The sequence below is a fragment of the Geotrypetes seraphini genome, chromosome 11, assembly GCF_902459505.1.
Source record: "Geotrypetes seraphini chromosome 11, aGeoSer1.1, whole genome shotgun sequence".
Lineage (NCBI taxonomy): Eukaryota > Metazoa > Chordata > Amphibia > Gymnophiona > Dermophiidae > Geotrypetes > Geotrypetes seraphini.
Window position 1 is genome coordinate 14,846,545 of NC_047094.1, and position 18,765 is coordinate 14,865,309.

The window sequence follows — 18,765 nt, forward strand, 5'->3', positions numbered from 1 at the left end:
CATCTGCCTTTACATGCTGGAAGCTAACCCACTTTGTCACTTATTGATAGGTAGTATAGGACATTTCAAATATAGGTTTAGACTCTGGTGTTAAATTAAACTCAGTGTTCAAGAATGATTGACAAACTCCAAGTTTGACTGTGTTCAGACTTGCTACTGCCTAACAAAGAGCAAGAACATCAAACTAAGCCATAATTTTCTACAGAGATGTCCATTCCCCTATAATAAATGACCATTAAGGGGCCTATTTACTAGCTATGTTAAGGTTTTGCAGTTACTGTGCAGTAATTGCTAAAAACAATGCACTAAGTGAAAAACCTCTATGTTAACTTTTTGGAGGCACTTCCCATTCAATTAATACAGAGAAAAGGATATATCTCTTCTACTTGTATTTTTATTTCTGTCTTCAAATTACTTTTAGTTGACACTGTCAACCAGGTCCCCTACATACCAGTCACTGCAGTGTAGTGTCATTTTCCTGTACTACTAGCATGCTGGTAATGTGTTTGCTTTAACTTCATTGTTAACTGCAACATGGATGCAAACTAAATTTTATTTTGTAGATGAAAGCATGTTAACATGCCATTTTGATTACAGAAACCATAGACAGAAGTGACTGGGGATCTCTCCCATGCCAACAAGACAACTAGACCATCAGGGCTTCTAAAGTAAGCCCAGGGAGGGCTTACAGATGATGGGAGAGATGTATATGTGGTCAGGGAGAGTGCTCGCATTTGTTGTTGTGGCAAGGGAGTTTTGGTTTCAGGCAAAACTGAAGCATGGCCAAATCCAAATTTTAGATAAGTTTTGGCATCAAAGCCAAAACCAAAACTGAAATTCAGTTTGCCTCTAATCTGTAGGTCACTCCAATCAAAGAAATGTGTTTGGCCATTCCCCATGCTGATTCATAACCTGCTGCGGCCACCATACCCAGAACTAGGTCTTGCAGACAGAAGTAAAGTTTGGAAGGAAAATTATAAAAAAGTTCTTGGTGGGAAGGGGGCTGTTTAGAAAAAGTCAATAAAGACTGAGAAAATACGTAAATGGGAGTCCATGGTAGGGACCCACGAAAGTATGCTTGCCTTGGACCCAATATAGTGTTAATTGACCCTGGCCTTGGGATTATGGCACCCTACAGTTAAACTCTAAATCCATGTTTTTACTGTATATCTGTGGTCAGTAGTGTTTTTAGGAATGTACAGGGCAAAAAGCTTTCATTTTATTGTTTCCCATGTTTATGGCATTTTTTATTTTGCTGGGGTTTTTATTTTATCTCCAGTTCAGGAGTATAGCTTTAATAGTGCATTTATTGATAAATAGGATTGTATTACTGAGCAACAGTGCACCCTACTGAGCAACAGGGTGTTCTGTTAAGTATAATGTTCACTATTATGCAATACTGTGCACTACTGACAAAGAAAAAAAAACAAACCTCAAAACCTTTTTTATTGGCATTTCAGGTTAAATTAGCAAGAAATGTTGGCGACATCCTTAATGGTTTTGTACATTATCATATTTGGTTTAAATTTGATTATTCTTCCAAAACCAACAGAATGTTTGATTACCATGCTATTCAAGTAGCTCCCTCCCCCATCAAAGACATACATAGAAATAATACAACTACAAACACACACACAGTGATTGGAAAGAATGCCATGAACCATGCTTTCAAGACTTGATTTTTATTATAATATGTAATTATGATCTAACAAACCTCTCAAGTGACTACATACAGAATGAGTCTGATTACACATCCAGATCCAGGCTATTTCCTTGACTCTTTATTGAAGATTTTCTCAAGTTGCTCAGTTAATTTCTATTGTGAAATCTACCTGAGATGCTAGATATCATTGCCTTTTAAAAAAAAAAAATTCTACTGTCATGCATTGTTTACTTCAAAGCCAAAATTATTCAAGTAGTAAAACAAATAGACATAGTCATGATCTGAGACATCTAGCTGGTACACAGTTTGGTCTTCTGCTCAATGTAATTCCGTAGCTTTGATAGCGGTATTAGCTGTCATTTTCTGATGCAAAGGAAGAATAACTAGACTTTTAAATTTCTTTATGAATTTTGTGATCTGCCAATTTTTCTACTCCTTTCAAAAACTCATGTCATCCTCTAACACTCTTTATGGTACTGCCTCTCGTTTAACTTTCCAAAAGAAACATGAATCTCCAACATCCATATGGCCTTCAGTCAACATGAGGTTTACTTATTTTTTTATCTAGGATTGACTGTCTCAGGAACTCTCTTCCTGCAGGCATTTCCATACAGACCCTTGGTCCACAAATAACAATTGAACCTATTCAAAGTTCACCCAACACTACTCATATCTCTAAGATGGGATTTTTTCAATATCTCAAATCTTCAAGAAATATCCTTTATCCTTATGTCTATGAGACCAACAACTTATTTCCCTTATTACTTTACCCTCTTCTTGAAAGTCTACTGAACGTGGGCTTCTTTGGCAAATTCTTCAGCTGGTATCCAGTCTTATGACTGGTCAGTTTCCATCTTATGGAACAGGGCTATTATTTGCACACTTTTAAAAAAGCATGTCTTGATCCCTCACTTCCTGAACACTATCAACCTGTTCCTAATAATTATTTCCTTTCTAAATTATCTGAAAAAATAGTCTTAAATCAGCTGCTGATACACATTGAATAAAGGTTCTATTTTACTTCCACGTCAATCTGGATTCCATACACATCGCAGTATGGAAACTATTACCACCGCTTTTATGAGTGAATTTTTTTATATTCTTGACTCTGGTAACATAGTGCTTGTCTCTGATCTCTCGGCAATTTGGACTTATTATCACAATTTTCAGATATTGGTTTAGGTGGTACCATTCTAGACTGGTTCTAGTAATATCTGTCAAATGCATACTACTAGTCAAGTCTCTACATCCTGCCTTCTTACCTGTGGTGTTCCATAAGGTTCTATCCTTTCTCCTCTACTTTTCAATATTTTCTTGAGTCCAATGACCAGTTTTACACGATTATAATATCAGAGCCTTGTATTATGCAGATGATATTCACTTACCCCCTCTTCTACAAAGCCGCGCTAGCGGCTGCCACACAGCAACAGCCCCGAAGCCCTTTATGGGCTTCGGGGCCGTTACTACGCGGCTTTGGAAAAGAGGGGGTTAGTCTTTCCAACTTCACCCTTGATACCATAATCCTTTATGATTAGAAATATTTTGTCATGTTTGATTGCTAAGCATATCTTTATGTTAATTTTGAACAAGGATACTAATCTGTCAGAATTTTGATTATAATCCACCAAAAAATGTGTCTTCAATTTAATAATCTGATATTGTGCTCAGGTTTGAACATTTATGTAAGGAAAACCATTTGTCCACTTAAAACTTGCATTATTAAACACTAGAAAGTGAACAGAGATAATCCATTTCAATATGGTTTTCGTGTGGTGCATAGTGTGGAATTTTTGCTGCTGTCAGTTATGGATACGTTAAAGAAAGGTTTGGATAGACAATGTTCTTTTTGCTTAATCTTCCTTGATGTATCTGGAGCTTTTGATAATGTTAATCTTGCAGTAATGCTTGCTAAACTGAAGAACTTAGGCATAAAAGAGACTATATTGGATTGATTTTCATCCTATTTGACTGGTAGGTCATTCCGTGTGAAAGGGGGACAGAGGGACTCTGAGAAGAAAAGAATTAGTAGAGGTGTGTTCCAGGGATCGACCCTGTCGGCGTTATTGTTTAACATATATATGGCATCTCTTGGGCAGGTTTTTCAGGATCTAGGAATCCATTATACCATTTAAGAGGACATTCTTTTTTTCTTTCCTATTGATGGTGATGTCGAGATAAGATTGAATTAATGTATGATCAAAGTTAAAACTGAATTTTATGATAGTAGAGAGGAAGGATGAAGCCAGTGGGAGAGAGAACATTCATATTTTGGGAGAAGAGATAAAGGTGAAAAAGCACATTACAGTTTTGGGTGTTTGCTTAGACTCGGATTTGACTATGGGGAAGCAAATTGGGTGTATTATTCAGAAAGGCTATGCTCAACATCATATGTTGAATAGGCTAAAACCATTTCTGAATAAATATGATTTTCGAACCGTGGCTCAATCTTTGATTTTGGCAAGATTGGACTACTGTAATTCCTTGTTCTTGGGTCTGCAGATGTATATGAATTCTGTAGCTAGGGTCATCAGTGGGGTGATGAGGACAGTCCATATAACCCCAATATTGAAAAATCTGCACTGGCTACCGATTGAGCAAAGAATCCAATTTAAGTGTTGTCGCTGGTACATCAAATAGTATACCATACTGTACCACTTTGGTTTCAATCTCTTTGGGAGATTTATAAGCCTCCGAGGGCATTGTGCTCTGAGGGGAAAATGAAATTGGTAGCACTGACAGCTGATAATGTAAGATATGTGGCAACTCAACTTCAAATGTTTTCCATTGCTGGAATATCATATAGGAACAAGCTTACCGAGCAATTAAGATTATGTGCAGACCATTACAGCTTTATGAAATTGTTAGAACCCAAGCTGTTTGTAGACGCATACTTATGATCTGTCTTTTCTAACATTGTTTGGGCATTTTTGTAACATTTTAATACGTTATTGAAGAATTTGTAGATTTTGTTTTCACATGTGTTGATATTATTTTGAAGAATGATTTGTAATAATAATAATAATAATAACAGTTTATATACCGCAATACCGTTAAGTTCTATGCGGTTTACAAAAGATTAGTGGGGTACAAGTTGAGTTGACGTACAAGTTGAATTAACTTAGGGATGTGGGGAACAATTGGGAGAAAGGGCAAGAGAGGGGAAAGAGGGAAGTGGGTCAGCTATCTAGGTCTTTCGGGAATAGGTGGGTTTTGAGGCGTTTCCTGAATATCTCATAAGTGGTGGGCAATAGGAGTTGTTCTAGGTCTTTTGAACTGTTTTTGTTCTTGATTTATGTATGTTTATTTGGAAACAGGCGGTATATTAAGTTTTTTAAATAAATTATAGATACTTATTTTGTACCTGGAACAATGGAGAGTTAAGTGACTTACCCAGAGTCATAAGGAACAAGTGTGGGAATCGAACTTGATTCCCTTTGGTTCTCAGGTCATTGCTCTCTAGTACGGTGAGTAAAAGAAACAGCACCTTTGGTTAGACATTCTTCCAACATAGTACGAGTTGCAGTTAAACTCCAAAGGAACATCTTAGACCACCACCATGAGGTGGGTTCTAGATACATTAGCACCAAATAACTTATTATTTACCCTTAATGCATGATTTTTTTAAACTGCAACACATGTTTAATAATGACATAAAAAAGCATATAAATGCCTGCAAAACAACTCATTACGCAAAATGAATAAAGCAGTGTGCAATAAACCTCTTAAGCTGCATTTTCCTTCCTCCTCCAGAAGCAACTTAAAAGGGGGCTTTTGCAGTGTGCAATTACCCCTCATCATACACACACAATTCAATTACCATCTGAAAAAAAAAAAAACCCTACCTTTCCCAATCCCCTTGATTGATGGATTGGAGGGGGGGGGCTCTTTCACAAGAGGATTGGGGTATAGAGTCTTTTAAAATGGGAGGGAAAGCAACTGTAGAAAGGGGTATTGGAGAATGGGTTGTTTTTTTTGCAATACACTAGCCCAGTTCTTTTAAGCTGTGAATTACTGAATCGTGCAGGAAATTTTGCTGTAGTAACTAGCACATTTTATTGCAGCTTAGTATCTGTTAGTCAGCTGTTTTTTGGAATGGAATTTCAAAAGACATTGAATAAAATGGAACTCTTTTGCTACTAAACTGAGAACAATCATTGCATTGCTGTAGAAAATCCAAACAGTATTATGGGAAAATAAGATTCATCGCCTTCAAAGTAATATATTCTTCAGTCTCTAAGATGACAAGTTGTTACAAAATATATCTCTTGGGAGATGAATCCAGGTAAGTAGTTGAATTCTATATTCAGTTACAATGTAGCAATCACTCTAAGCATTTTCGAAGTCCCTTACACAGTGTTATGGAAATGATGTCTCTGAGTAAATGGTTCTAAAGTTAGTCTATTTTCTGGGATACTCCCTAGTACAAGTACTTCATAGGTGATGATCTAACCTGTCCTCTTTGGTGCATCTGAAATGCACTCTCTTGATGATTCTGTTTTTTATATCAGTATCCGAATGCTACACACAGAAATCCTCCCCTTTGAATACACCCAAGGTAAGACATAAAATAGCAGGAATTATAACATTGTTGAATGAGTTCACTCAATGAAAAATAGTAATCAGGCTAACTCAACTTTGAGGGCACCAGAATTCCTTATCTGGAGACAATAGCATGGAAGAGTCCCTCTGACCAGCCTTTAATCCCCCTATATGCTGGAAAATGATGCTGGCATTTAACTATCTAGTTCAACCTAAATTTAATTCTAGAAGCAAATTTCTGGGTTCTATATTGATTGCCCAATGTTAGGTGCCCAAATCTGGACATGGATCTTAAATGCACATATAAGCTAATTAATTAAGCATTAACAATTGAGTTAATTGGAGTTTATTGGTACTTAATTGCTGTAATTAGGAGTTATGTGTGCATCTGCCCTATGCCTTCTTCTATAATGTGTACCTAAATTTCATAGTATACAACTCAAAATGGGAGTGTAGCCATGGGAAGGGCAGGGTCAGGGCATTCTAAGACATTAGATGCAATATTATAGAATTCATGGATTTATGTGCCTGTTATTAGTTGGGCATGAGAATTTATACCAGGTTTCAGCAGGAGTAAAATCTTCATGTCCAAAATTGTGCACAGGAATTCATGCTAAACACTTATCCATAAAAGTTGCTTAGGGCTAAGTGAGCTTTAGAAATGGGGGGAAATTTTTGAAGACCTGCTGAAGGTTAGCTGGCAGCAGATTTATTACCGTATATTAGTGCTGTACGATTCGAATTGGTTCACCGATTCACTTCGTGTGAATCGATTCAAAACAAAAAAAAAAAAAAAATTGGCTTCCCGATTCGGATGACCCTCCCCCCTTGCCCCCTAAAGCAGGGGCGGCAGCGCTGCTCTTGCTGGCCAGCCACTGCCGTACCTGCTTTAGAGTGCGAGGGGGAGGGTCAATGGGAAAGTGCTCCTGTCGGCTTCCCCCCTGGCATCCGGTTCCCCCCCCCCAGGCATCCATTTCCACCCCCTGGCGTTCGGCTCCCCCCACCCCGCCTTCCACTCCCCCCCCCTGGCCTCCCCGCACTGTTTACCTTAAAGAAGCAGCCTAGACAAGATCGCAATGCTAGCAATCTTTGCACTGCTTCAGAACTGTTTCCTCTGCCACGATCCTACCTCTGATGTCAGAGAAGGGTTGGGACCGCGGCAGAGGAAACAGCTCTGAAGCAGTGCAAAGATCGCTAGCATCGCAATCTTGTCTGCAGGCTGCTTCTTTAAGGTAAACGGTGCAGGGAGGCCAGGGGGGAAGTCGGACACTAGTGGGAGGCCAGGGGGAACACGCAGGCCTTCCTGGGGGGGGGGGGGAGCAGGCTTTCAGGGGGGACAGGCAGGCAGGACTTCAGGGTTGAGATGCAGGCCTTTAAGGGAGGGGACAGACAAACAGGCCTTCAGGGGTAGGATGCAGACCTTTATTATGAGCCCCTTATTTTTTACACAAATTTAATCACATCTTTCTTCTTCACTAAAATGGCATTTTACTCAAATGGATCCTAATGGTCACTTCCTGAGTGAAGTCATTTTGAAAACAGGGATCATCCAGTTATTATAGCATCTTGGCAGTAGCACCTGTCAACAGCAGTAATAAATTTTTAATAATAGTACACTTTTTTTGGCTTTTTTGGAAAAATGTAGGCGAGTCCTGTTTTTTTGGATACTGTGTATAGAGATGCCACCAACACTGATGCAGCAAATATGTGCTTAAATGACCAGAATATGGGCAACATGTGCAACATGTGCATACAAGTATTAATGTCAGAAATCCAGCTATGCGCCTTCTGTAACTATGAGCATTTCGTTAATAGTGTGCAGTTTCCAGACAAGCATTCACATAGGCAGGTATGGGCAGAGCACATACTTACATAACTTATAGGATACTATAAAAATGTCATGCGTTAACTCCATAATCCAGGCACAAGTATTTACACCAGCTCTATGGCTGGCATAGATCCTCATGCCTAAACTCATACCTGAGCATGCAGTTATACTAGTATTTTATAAGTACTTCGGTGGGGGGGGGGATTCTGCATGGGAAAGGCAGACATTTGCATCGGATTTCCCACCTCCATAGATTGCGTAGAATTCTGTGCAACCTGCAGTAACACAGTTTACTTTCAACAAACTGTTACAGCATAAAAAGAGGAGCCCAGCTATAAATCAGGCTACTTCCTCACACAGATCAAAAGAATAGTGAGACCCAGAATATCAGAGGAGAAGGAATTAAGGGTGGGTGTAGAAGGCTGTCAATAGGTAGATGGAGTGTCAATGCTGTGGGGATTGGAACATAGATAAGTGGGGTTTTGCTTAAGACAGGGGAGATACCTTAGGGATTGACAAAACAGGGGTCTTGTTGGAAGTTAATGGGAAGGCTGGGAAGGCTGAGGGATGGGGAGAGAGAAATCTAGAAGGCTTACTGTTGTCAGAGTACGGATAAAGTGAAGAAAAAGGGGTAGGAAGGGAGAAGGAAAAAAAGGATGCATCCTGTCACAGGACAATACCCTGGAGAAGGGGTAGAGAAAGCTGGGTACCGAACTTAAGAGGGGAAGGGATACAAGCTAAATGAAGAAGGTGAAAATATTGCTGTGGGACAGGGAGAAGGGTGCTATTTCATATCTGGGAGAAGCCATGCCCAAACCAGTGCAGAATTTTCAAAATATTTACACAGAATTCCCCCAAGAAGATATAAAGGAAAGTAGGCACTTAATTTCCTTCATAGAAGAGGCTCAAATTAGACACCATCACAAGACAAAAGTGATCAGGTTGTTTCGTTATCCAATTTCTCATTCAGATAAGCAATAAACTAGGATCCAAGTCCTACTTCCCTCCATAGACACTAGATGGGCCTGATTCTATAAACAGCGCCTAGTAGGCACCGTTCTGTGCAGTTATCAATCAGTCACATGGCGCCATTCATAGAATCACGCCTAGCGGTGCCTAAATGGAAGTAGGCATTGCTAGGCATTCTAGGAGGTAGGTGCTGGTATATTAGGCCAGGTTTTACATGGTCAAATTTACTGGCACCTACCTCACATGCCTAGCAATGCCTATGTCTACCACACCTATTCAACACCCCTAACCATACCTACCTTTCAGTTAGGCATCGTTAAGCACACAACGTAAATTACCAATTTAAAAAACTGGGGGGGGGGGGGTGTTTAATGGTGTTGTCAATTACCATGCCATTTAACCCATTAAGAAACAAGTTGCGTGTGAATTTTAGTTAGGCGTCACTAGGTATCTGTGATTAGGGTGTCTAGGGGCACCTAACATTGGTATTGTTTATAGAATCAGGCCCTATAAGCTCTTTCAATAGGAACTTGCATCTGAAATTTTAAAATAAAAAAATTCTGTAAGCCACTTGAGCATTATTTGGAAAAGCAGCCTAAAAATCCAAATATTTTAAGCCAAGACTCACTGAGCTTTATCCTTAATTCCAGGATTAAATTTAACCTTAAATTATCTACTTTCTACCTTCCTATTCCCAAGTTATCCAAAATCATTGCACCTCCAGTACAAAGTTCAAGCACTTAAATCAATTGTGAGGTTACACAATCCATAAAGACCGGAAGAAGGATTTTCCCATGTGGATTGAACTGGAATCTAAATAACAAAATTAACTATGCCCCTTTTACAAAACCGTGATAGCGGTTTTCAGCGCAGGCCAATGCGCTGAATGCTCTGCTCCCAACACTCAAGAGTTCCTATGAGGGTCGAGAGCAGCACAGAGCATTCAGTGTGCCAGCCTGCGCTAAAATCCACTACCATGGTTTGTATAAAGGGGAGTATGTTAGAAAACATTTCTATAATATCCTTCTAGAACTCCTAATTCATTTAACCATCTCAAGCAATCTAACTTAAAAATTATTTTTAATCTTCTCAAATCACAGAAGATTCTTTTGTTAGTCATGTCAAATGATTTTTACCCAATCTTCTGGAAGTGTAAAATATGACTGAATTTCTCAATCACTTTCATTTATAGCAACTAGTAATCAACATTTCCATTACCCTCATCATATGGAGATGAAAGACCATTAAAAGATACAACATAAAAATGCATCATTTTCAAAGCTACAAATAGCTATTTATCAACATAATTAATTAGTGTATCCTGGACATCTCATTAAAAATGAATCAATATCCTCTTCCAAGTAGATCTGGCTGGTAGGTTAAAAAAAAAAAAAAAGAAAAGATTATTGCTGAAAAAAGTTAAATATGAACATTATTCCTCTACATTTGCATATTGTGGCATATATTTAAGATGACATTCATACACTATAAAAAATAGCTATAGTGCTAAAGTAGTGAAAAATATGAATCTAAAAGGCCAATTTCATGTCAAGTGATTATTTGTAGTGTAATTAAAACTTTCCAGTTATTATATTATAAATGGATTCTTAGATGCTACAAACTGCAGTATTTCAGTTATTGCTTAAGTTATAAAACAAAAAGTTGTGAAATTCACCATAAGGGATAAACTGTATGATGCTCAGGGACTAGGAATGAATTCCACCCTTAGACACTACACTATCCATTCAAATACACATATACATATATAAATATTAGGATATGTTAACTACCTTTATGAAAAATGATTCAGCCAAGGTAACATACAAGAAGTATACACTGAATTAACAGCACTGCCATAGTAATTAACAAATTTCAGTATAAAACAGGTAAAAATTAAGAGGTAAACTTGGAGATCAGCAGATTAAGGGTTAACATGGGCTAGTTATGTCAATGCATAAAACGGAACTCTGTGCTGAAATAACCCAATATAATCATAGCCCATAAATCCTAGTAATAGCAATAATATCATCCAGTGTAAGAAATGCACACATTAGGCCAGCACAAAAAGAACAACCCTCCGCTGTCACGAATCTCAAACACTGATGCACTTCGCCCACCGTACCATGAACCGGAACACTTTATATTGCCCATCATATAATGCTCTACCCTACCAAGTCACCAAATATGGCAAAATATATAGCCTCTATTGTGCAAGATCCCACCATACTATCTACTATATACTATGTTTGACCACACCGTGTTTTTGTCATACAATGCTTTGCCACATTTTGTCATACTGTCACCTTTTCTCATTCACTCTACAATTCAAGCTTTCATACTATATTTGCCACATTGTCTACCATGCTACAAATTCTCATGCTATGCCCACTACACAATATTTGCTATCCCATGTCTACCGAGCTAGGTACTACCATGTTACATATCATACGGTCATGTCATACTAGATTAGCCATACTTATATATCTACCATTCTCTGTTTGCCATGCTATGTTTGTATATATAATACTATGTTAGATATGCTATGCTTATATATAACAGTTTGCCATATTATGCTTTTATATATAATACTGTGTCTGCCATGCTATACTATATATATATAATACTCTGGTGGGCATGCTATATTAGCCACGCTTGTAATACTATGTTTGTCATGCAATGTTTGCCATGCTATATGTCACCATACCATGTTTATCATGTTTTGCCATGCTTTGTTAGCTTTGTTTTGCCATCTCTGCCAGGCAATGTCCTTCCATGCCATGCTTGCCATCACCTTGTATAAATACACTTTAATATGTATGCAAACGTGTAACCCATTCTGAGTTCACCTGGGAGCAAGGCATATAAAACCAAATAAATAAATAGGCAACAGAAAACAATGATACACCATAACAGGCAGCACCCTGTATATGTATGCATAACAGACATAAGATACAATATAAGCACAATGCAGTAAAACATCAGATGCAGCAGAGGGGACAAGTATAGTTGAGACATACAGACAAGATGGATATGACAAGAGCACCGGGATAACTAAGTAGGTAGCTAGATTAAGACTGAAAGCAGATTATATATCTACAATTTTAAATAGGAAAAATAAACACTTAAGGGGAGAATTCCATTTAGAAGATATGGAGAAGGAACTAACTGAAGACTACATTGACTTCAGGAAGCAGGTGAAAACCTGTCTCTTCTCCTGGGTTAATGGCTGTAGAAATTGGCTATCCACTTAATACATTCATGGACTAGCTTGCTGCATATCCCGTAACAGACCATTTCCACATCTTAAATCAACTGTTTCTCCCTTTGTAATCAAAAGTAATCAACATAAATAATGTTATGTCGGTCTGTCAGAACTGTAAGTGTTAATATTTGTTTTCCATATTTTATAATTTTACTATTGTACACCACCTAGAAGTTACTATAGGCGGTGTAACAAATTTTAATTAAACTTGAAACTTAATGATAAAACTTGTATTGCCCCTCTGGAAGTGAATTCCAGTGGGGGGGAATATTTCTGAGAAAGCTCACTGGCAAGTGGCACATCAATGCGTGACTTCCTCTAAGGAGGGTACAGTTAGAAACATTACTTAAGAGGACCTTGGAGGCCTCAAAGCTGTAAAGAGGGCTAACTTATTCTTTATGTACTCTGACCCATTTTGTCTGAGAGCCCTGAAAATCTATGGGGTTGATATTCAAAGTGATTTAACCAGCCAGACACAGCTCTATTGCCTCAGGTACAAAATAAGTACCTGTATACAGTATATGTAAACTGCTTTGACTGTATAACCACAAAAATGCGGTATACAAGTCTCATTCCATTCCCTCCCCTACCCCCCACCCCCCAGCTATTTAAATCACTTGTTTGGAGCTATCGGTTGATATTCAGCAGCATTTAATGGGTTAGTGCTGCTGAATATCACCACAGACCACTAAGCTGAAAATCAGCTATTATGTGAGCAGTCCAGAGGCAGAGTTGGCACTTATATAGTTAAGTGCCAAAGTCCAGCATTAAAGGGCAAATTCTATAAGAAGCGCCCAAAAGGTTGGCGCCTACTTAGGCACTGATCAGCACGATTCAAGTAAAATTGGGTGCTGTTTAGTGAATCGCGCTGAGCAGCACCTATTTTGTAGGCGTCCAATAAATGGGCCAGCTCTAGGCACAACTAAAAGTCAGGCGCCCATGCGAGTGCTTAAGCACGCTTAAGAGCAGCGATTCTGTAAGAAGGCGCTTAACACATAGCCACACCCACACCTAACATGCATAGCGCCTATTTTTTTGAAGGCCGCATAAATTTTTGGAGGCGCCTTGTTACAGAATCGCGCTTTCTTAATAGGTGCCTATGTTTCAATCAGTGCTGATTAAAAAGCCTAATTGAGCTTGTTATTCAATTTAGATGGCCGCCTCCAAAATAGGTGCCTAACTTTAGGCGCTGGTTACAGAATTTGGGCCTAACTGCCTAAGTTTAGTAGTTAAATTGCACTGAATAAGAAGTCCGTCCTATCTTTATGTGATGTTGCTTATGCAGTTCTGTGCTTAATATCACATTTATCCGCATAAAAGGTAACCAGCTGCATAAACCAAACATTGCCCAGCATTGAATATCTGGGAATAACACCAGAAGTGGCTAAAAGCACTCACTGCTGTACTAAAAATAAATAAGTGTAAAAAAACAGAATTGGCTTGGTGATTCAGTGGCAAACTATATGTGCACTACCATATGGAAGAAGACTGGGATGCTATGAAGGTAACATTCACACATGACACCTAGTGGCCAACCTCAGAGTGTATATATATCAGCTTCTAAGAAGTACTGTTGTCTTTGACCCTTGTCTCCAGTACAATGATTGGAGAGTGTATTGGGAGAGAAAAGTTGTGAATGAAAGTTAATTATGTCATGGCTTAATCAGAATAAGGTTCTATTGGGCTAAGTCTAAATGAGCAGAGATACCTCTTCCAAAAAAAAAAAAAAAAAAGGATGAAATAAGAAATACAACTAAGCTTCAACCATGCCTCAGATACCCATTTTTACATATTCAGTTCTCTGGGGAAGGGATTCAATGAACGTGTATATTTAGTTTCAAGCATCCTACATTAGGGCACTATAAAGTCAGTTAATAAATCCAAATAAATATATAATATTTCTCTCAATTTAAGTATTAAAGGAAGGGATTTGGATTTAGTTCATGCCTTTTCGGTAATAGCACAAGGTGAATTACATTCAGGTAGCGTAGATATTTCCCTGCCCCCCCTCCCCCAAACAAAACAGCTTACAATCTACCTTAGGTAATAGAGGGTTAAGTGATTTCCCAAGTGGGATTGAACCCTGGCTTTTCTGGCTCACAGACCACTACTCTATTAAAGATTTTGAGTCCCTTTCATAAAGCCGTGGTAGCAAGTCCCAGCATAACAAATGCAATGCAGACCATGGGAATTAGATAGGCTGTGTTGCATTGGCCACGTGGGACTCTGTACAGCAGCTTTGTAAAAGGGGCTCTTCATTAGGCTACCCCTCAAATAAGAGTTTCATTACAAAAGTATATTCCCATAAGAAGAAAACCAAAGGCTAAAGCCTTGTGTTTCCTCATAAGATCACTGTATGATTCAGTTCCCTAAAAGTTTTCAATAGATTAACACTAGGTTTTACAAAACAATGCTAGAGGTTTTTATCATGGGCCAACAAGGTAAATGCTCCAACACTCACAGGAATTCTATGAACGTTGGAGCATTTACCTCGCCGGCCCGTGCTACAAAACCTCTAGCACCATTTAGTAAAAGGAGCCCTAAATCATGACATTTATGACGACAATGTGATCTAACAACCAAGAACATTCAGAATGCTGTATTATGGTTTAGTTTGTAAAACAGATTATTAAGTCATGCAGCTCTTCTGGGCATATATGACCAGCTCTCATTCTGCAGGAAATCTATGCAGCAAGTTACCATATTTCTCATTTTCTTGTCACAGAGTGACATCTCCCATGTAATGTGAATTTTCAATATGATATGAAAAATGATGGATATATCACACATTTCAGGGATCAGGAAGAACAGCAACCTGTCACTGGATTTAAAATTTGGTTGTCACAGTTTGAATTGTATTGCACTAAGAGACCTTACATTTTTACTTCCCAAGTCATTTACAGTAAAATTTAGAGTTAGCAACCAAGAAAAACCACAAGAAATCCTTTGTATTACAACAAGCATTGCATTTTGTGCTTCACTTCACCTACTGAGAACAAGTAAATACATAAACGTGTATTCCTATTCAGTCATGAAATTATCAGCTATCCAGCTATCTTTATTTTTAATCATTCCATAAGTTTGACTTGAACCCAGGCAACACCCTGGCCAGCAATGAAAAGTAGTGCATACAAAGCACTACATTTAAGAAAAAGTAACTTCTACAGTTATAAAAATAAGCACAGTGTTCTATCAAATACCCTCTTTTAAAATTAAACTAAAATTCACCAGTTTCTACAACAGCAGTAACATTAAAAAAATGGTTTTTTTAATAACTACTGCATAAATTTCAGCTTCCACAGTATGAAGGTAACTTTTGCCAGTCAACCATAAAAAATAATGCTTTAAAAAAGGTCATCTTAATTGACTCAAGACATTTACATGGAAAAAATGGTATCACAGCAAATCTCAGGAAACAGCAATTTACAGCACTATTTCCAAATATTTGCCTTTCAAAATTAAAGGTCAAGTTGGCATTAAACAGTAAGAGATACATGCAAGTTGTGTAATGTAAACTGCAGTCTGCAAACAATGATCAAATTAACCAGAGAACTAAGTACAATCCTGCTCTTATGTGCAGCATTACTCTGGGAAGCCAACCATATTTTCTGCAGGTCTCAGCAAACTTACTGGAGTTTGGCTAGGGCTAATGACAACATAAACAAGACTATTAAAAGCCATATTGATGGGCGTGGAATAACTTACAAAACAGTAAATTAGAACCACTCCACCGTACAGAAAACTTAAGTGTCTCTCCAGAGGCAGAAGTCACCCTGCTAAAAAAAATTGATGGTGGGTGAATGGTAGAGAACTCTGTGAAGCCCAGCTCATGGCTTCAATGTAAAGCGGTATAACCCCGCTATGTTATTTGCACATATGGTTACAGCAAAAGATGAAATCTTGAGACCTAGGGTGTTTTCTTTATTTCGTCTGTAGCTCTTGTACATAATATGGTAGTTCCATAGCTTGCAATGGTGCACAGCAAAAAGGAGAGTCAATATCTGCCATTGTTTTGCAACAGAGAGAAGGTACTCTTAGTTTTTGTAACACATAGTAGAAAAGTGAAATTAAACAGTAAATTAAGAGGACATAAGCCAAGAAAAACAGCGAAAACACGCATAGACCAAGTTCACAGTGGATCTAACATCCAAAAGACCCGTTAAAGAGTGGAGAATGAATTGGCGAGCAATTTACCTAAAAATTGAATATGACCATACAGAAAGGACTGCACACGGAAATGTCCAAAACAGGACGTTGGCGAGTAAAATACAAAAAAAAACTCCAGTTCAGAATACTACAAAAATAACATGATGTATACAAATAGGTCCATTATAAAATCTTTACATAGTAATTCGCTAGGAGGTCTTCACTAAAAAGTTAGCATAGTAACTTGGAACCTAAATCTTTTTTTTTTTTTTTTTTTTTTGCGGGACTAAAATCTTTCTTGAATCTACATTTAGAACAAAAATGGCAGCTTGATATTAATGCTTGATATTTATGCTTGGTCATTTCACTATCGTGATCGTGCTAACAAACTTTTTGAGCTTTTTATGTCTCAAAATAAACCTGCTGTACACCGCCTTGGGGAAGTCCCTTCATAAATGCGGTTAATAAATCCTAATAAACTGCATGCTTCGTTACAAGCAATAGGACTTGAAGATCATCCTTCCAAACATTGCCCGCAATAGCCAAGATTAATGAAAGATTGGCCTTTTTAAACGCTCGTCTCGCAAGAGACCCACAACAAATTCACCGTGTCAAGGGGCAAGAGGGCAAAGAACAATGTGCCGAGCGCTGGCCAAACTCTCCCCAGCTGAAGGCAATGAAAGCGTCACTTGTCCGGCAGGTTATTTTGTGCATTCAGCTGCAACGCCGTGCTTGCCAGTTACTGTTCACTCGCACAAAAGGCCTGTCCAAACTAAGGCACCGCTATCCAAGACAGAGGGAATTACTTGTATAAAATGTGTCTGACATGTTTGATATTCTGAAATCCGCTGGTCTACTCTGACCCATCGTTTGGAAGATGACTGCAGGGTGGTCTGTGCTGTGAAATGACAAGAGATTTTTTTTATTTATTTTTTTTTTTTTATAAATCTTTATTGATTTTCAAACTTTGACAGTGCAATACAATTAATTGAACATAAAATACTGCATAAAACACACTATTAATTATTGTATTAATAATTGGGAGGAGGGTGGGAGAAAATGATAGTTTTTTTGTTGGTTTTTTTTTTAAGTGTGATTCATTGTATTGCAAACTAATGCTGCCTGCCCTCCCTACGAAATGAAATGGATACCGTAACCCATAACCTGCATAAATTTAAACTCATTTAATAGATTTCTTCCCCCCCCCCCCCCCTTTCTTTGCAATGGATCGATGGAGCTCTGTTTTGCACACAACCTGTCACTGTAAAATTAAATCATATTTTACAGGTGAGCTGGAAGTTTAACTCTTCTTTTGCCTCGGAAGTAGCCTGCAGGAGTCTACAAAGGGGAAGCAGAGATGCCGAGGGCTTTCCGATCCGGCTGTTTTAGAGGCGACAGGTGAGAAAAAGCGACACAAGCTCTACAAACGTGGGGGGGGGGGGGGGGGGGCGATCTCACTAATTACAATGGAAATGCAGCCTTAGATTTGTATTCGTCTCTCAGCACGGATGCAGCTGGAAATAAGCAAGAGGCAAAAGCAGAGTTTGGAAAACCTCAGCCCCCACCATCAGGATGCCTTTCCCGGCCTCGGGTCTTACCTTGCGCCAGCGCGCGCAGCATGTGGAGCTGAAGCCACAGAAACGCCCACCATCCCCGGCAGAAGTTGAACTTTCTCGTCCGCTCTTTGCAGGGAGCGTCGGCCGCCGCCGCGGTGGTCATCTCGCCGTCGGTCTCTCTCCTCGGCTCGGCTCGGCCGTGCGCACGGACGCGCCGCCGATCCTCTTCGGTGCGCTCCGTCCTCCCGCGCCCAGCGACCTCGCCTTGCGGTTCGCGGCCGGCGGGCCTGCGCCGTGTCAGCCGGTGCGAGGGGCCGCGCTTTTTGGTTCCTTCGCCCGCCGCCCGGAGGCCACGCTCGGCTTGCATGGCTGGACTACAAGCGCCACATTAAAATAATAATAATAATAATAATAAAGAAATAAATAAATAAAAAATCAGCGCGTCCTACGAACGCATCGATTGCGCCAGAGCCAACCCGTTGAGTTCTAAGCATCGATCGCTGCCACCGTTTCAGCGCAGAGCAAGTTTTCTAAGGCGATCAGAGCAGAATTTAAAAAAAAAAAAAAAAAAGCCCACGCAGATCCACCTTCAGGGCTGCAAAGGCTGATGCAAACTTAAATTCCCACTTGATTTCCCAAAAGCAACCGATGCAAAAAAAAAAAAAAAAAGCCCTTTTTCTCCCCCCCTCTCGCGTCCTTCTCTCCGATCGTCAAGTGCGGGCAATCGGGACGGATTGAAGCAGGTGCTGCGTGTGTGTCTCTGTCTCTCTCTGTCCTGCGCTCGGGATTCCCACTTTACGTT

At 39.1% G+C, this 18,765-nt stretch overlaps 1 protein-coding gene across 1 annotated transcript in view; it reads right to left on the reverse strand.

Annotated features, from left to right (window-relative positions):
* Positions 1–18,494, reverse strand: part of SDK1 (sidekick cell adhesion molecule 1) — a 1,012,418-nt gene extending 993,924 nt beyond the window's left edge. Inside the window, exon 1 of the mRNA XM_033963079.1 lies at positions 18,006–18,494. Coding sequence (XP_033818970.1) covers positions 18,006–18,330 — 325 coding nt within the window. The 5' untranslated portion in view covers positions 18,331–18,494. The remainder of the gene's footprint in view (positions 1–18,005) is intronic.
* Positions 18,495–18,765: the final 271 nt, after the last annotated feature.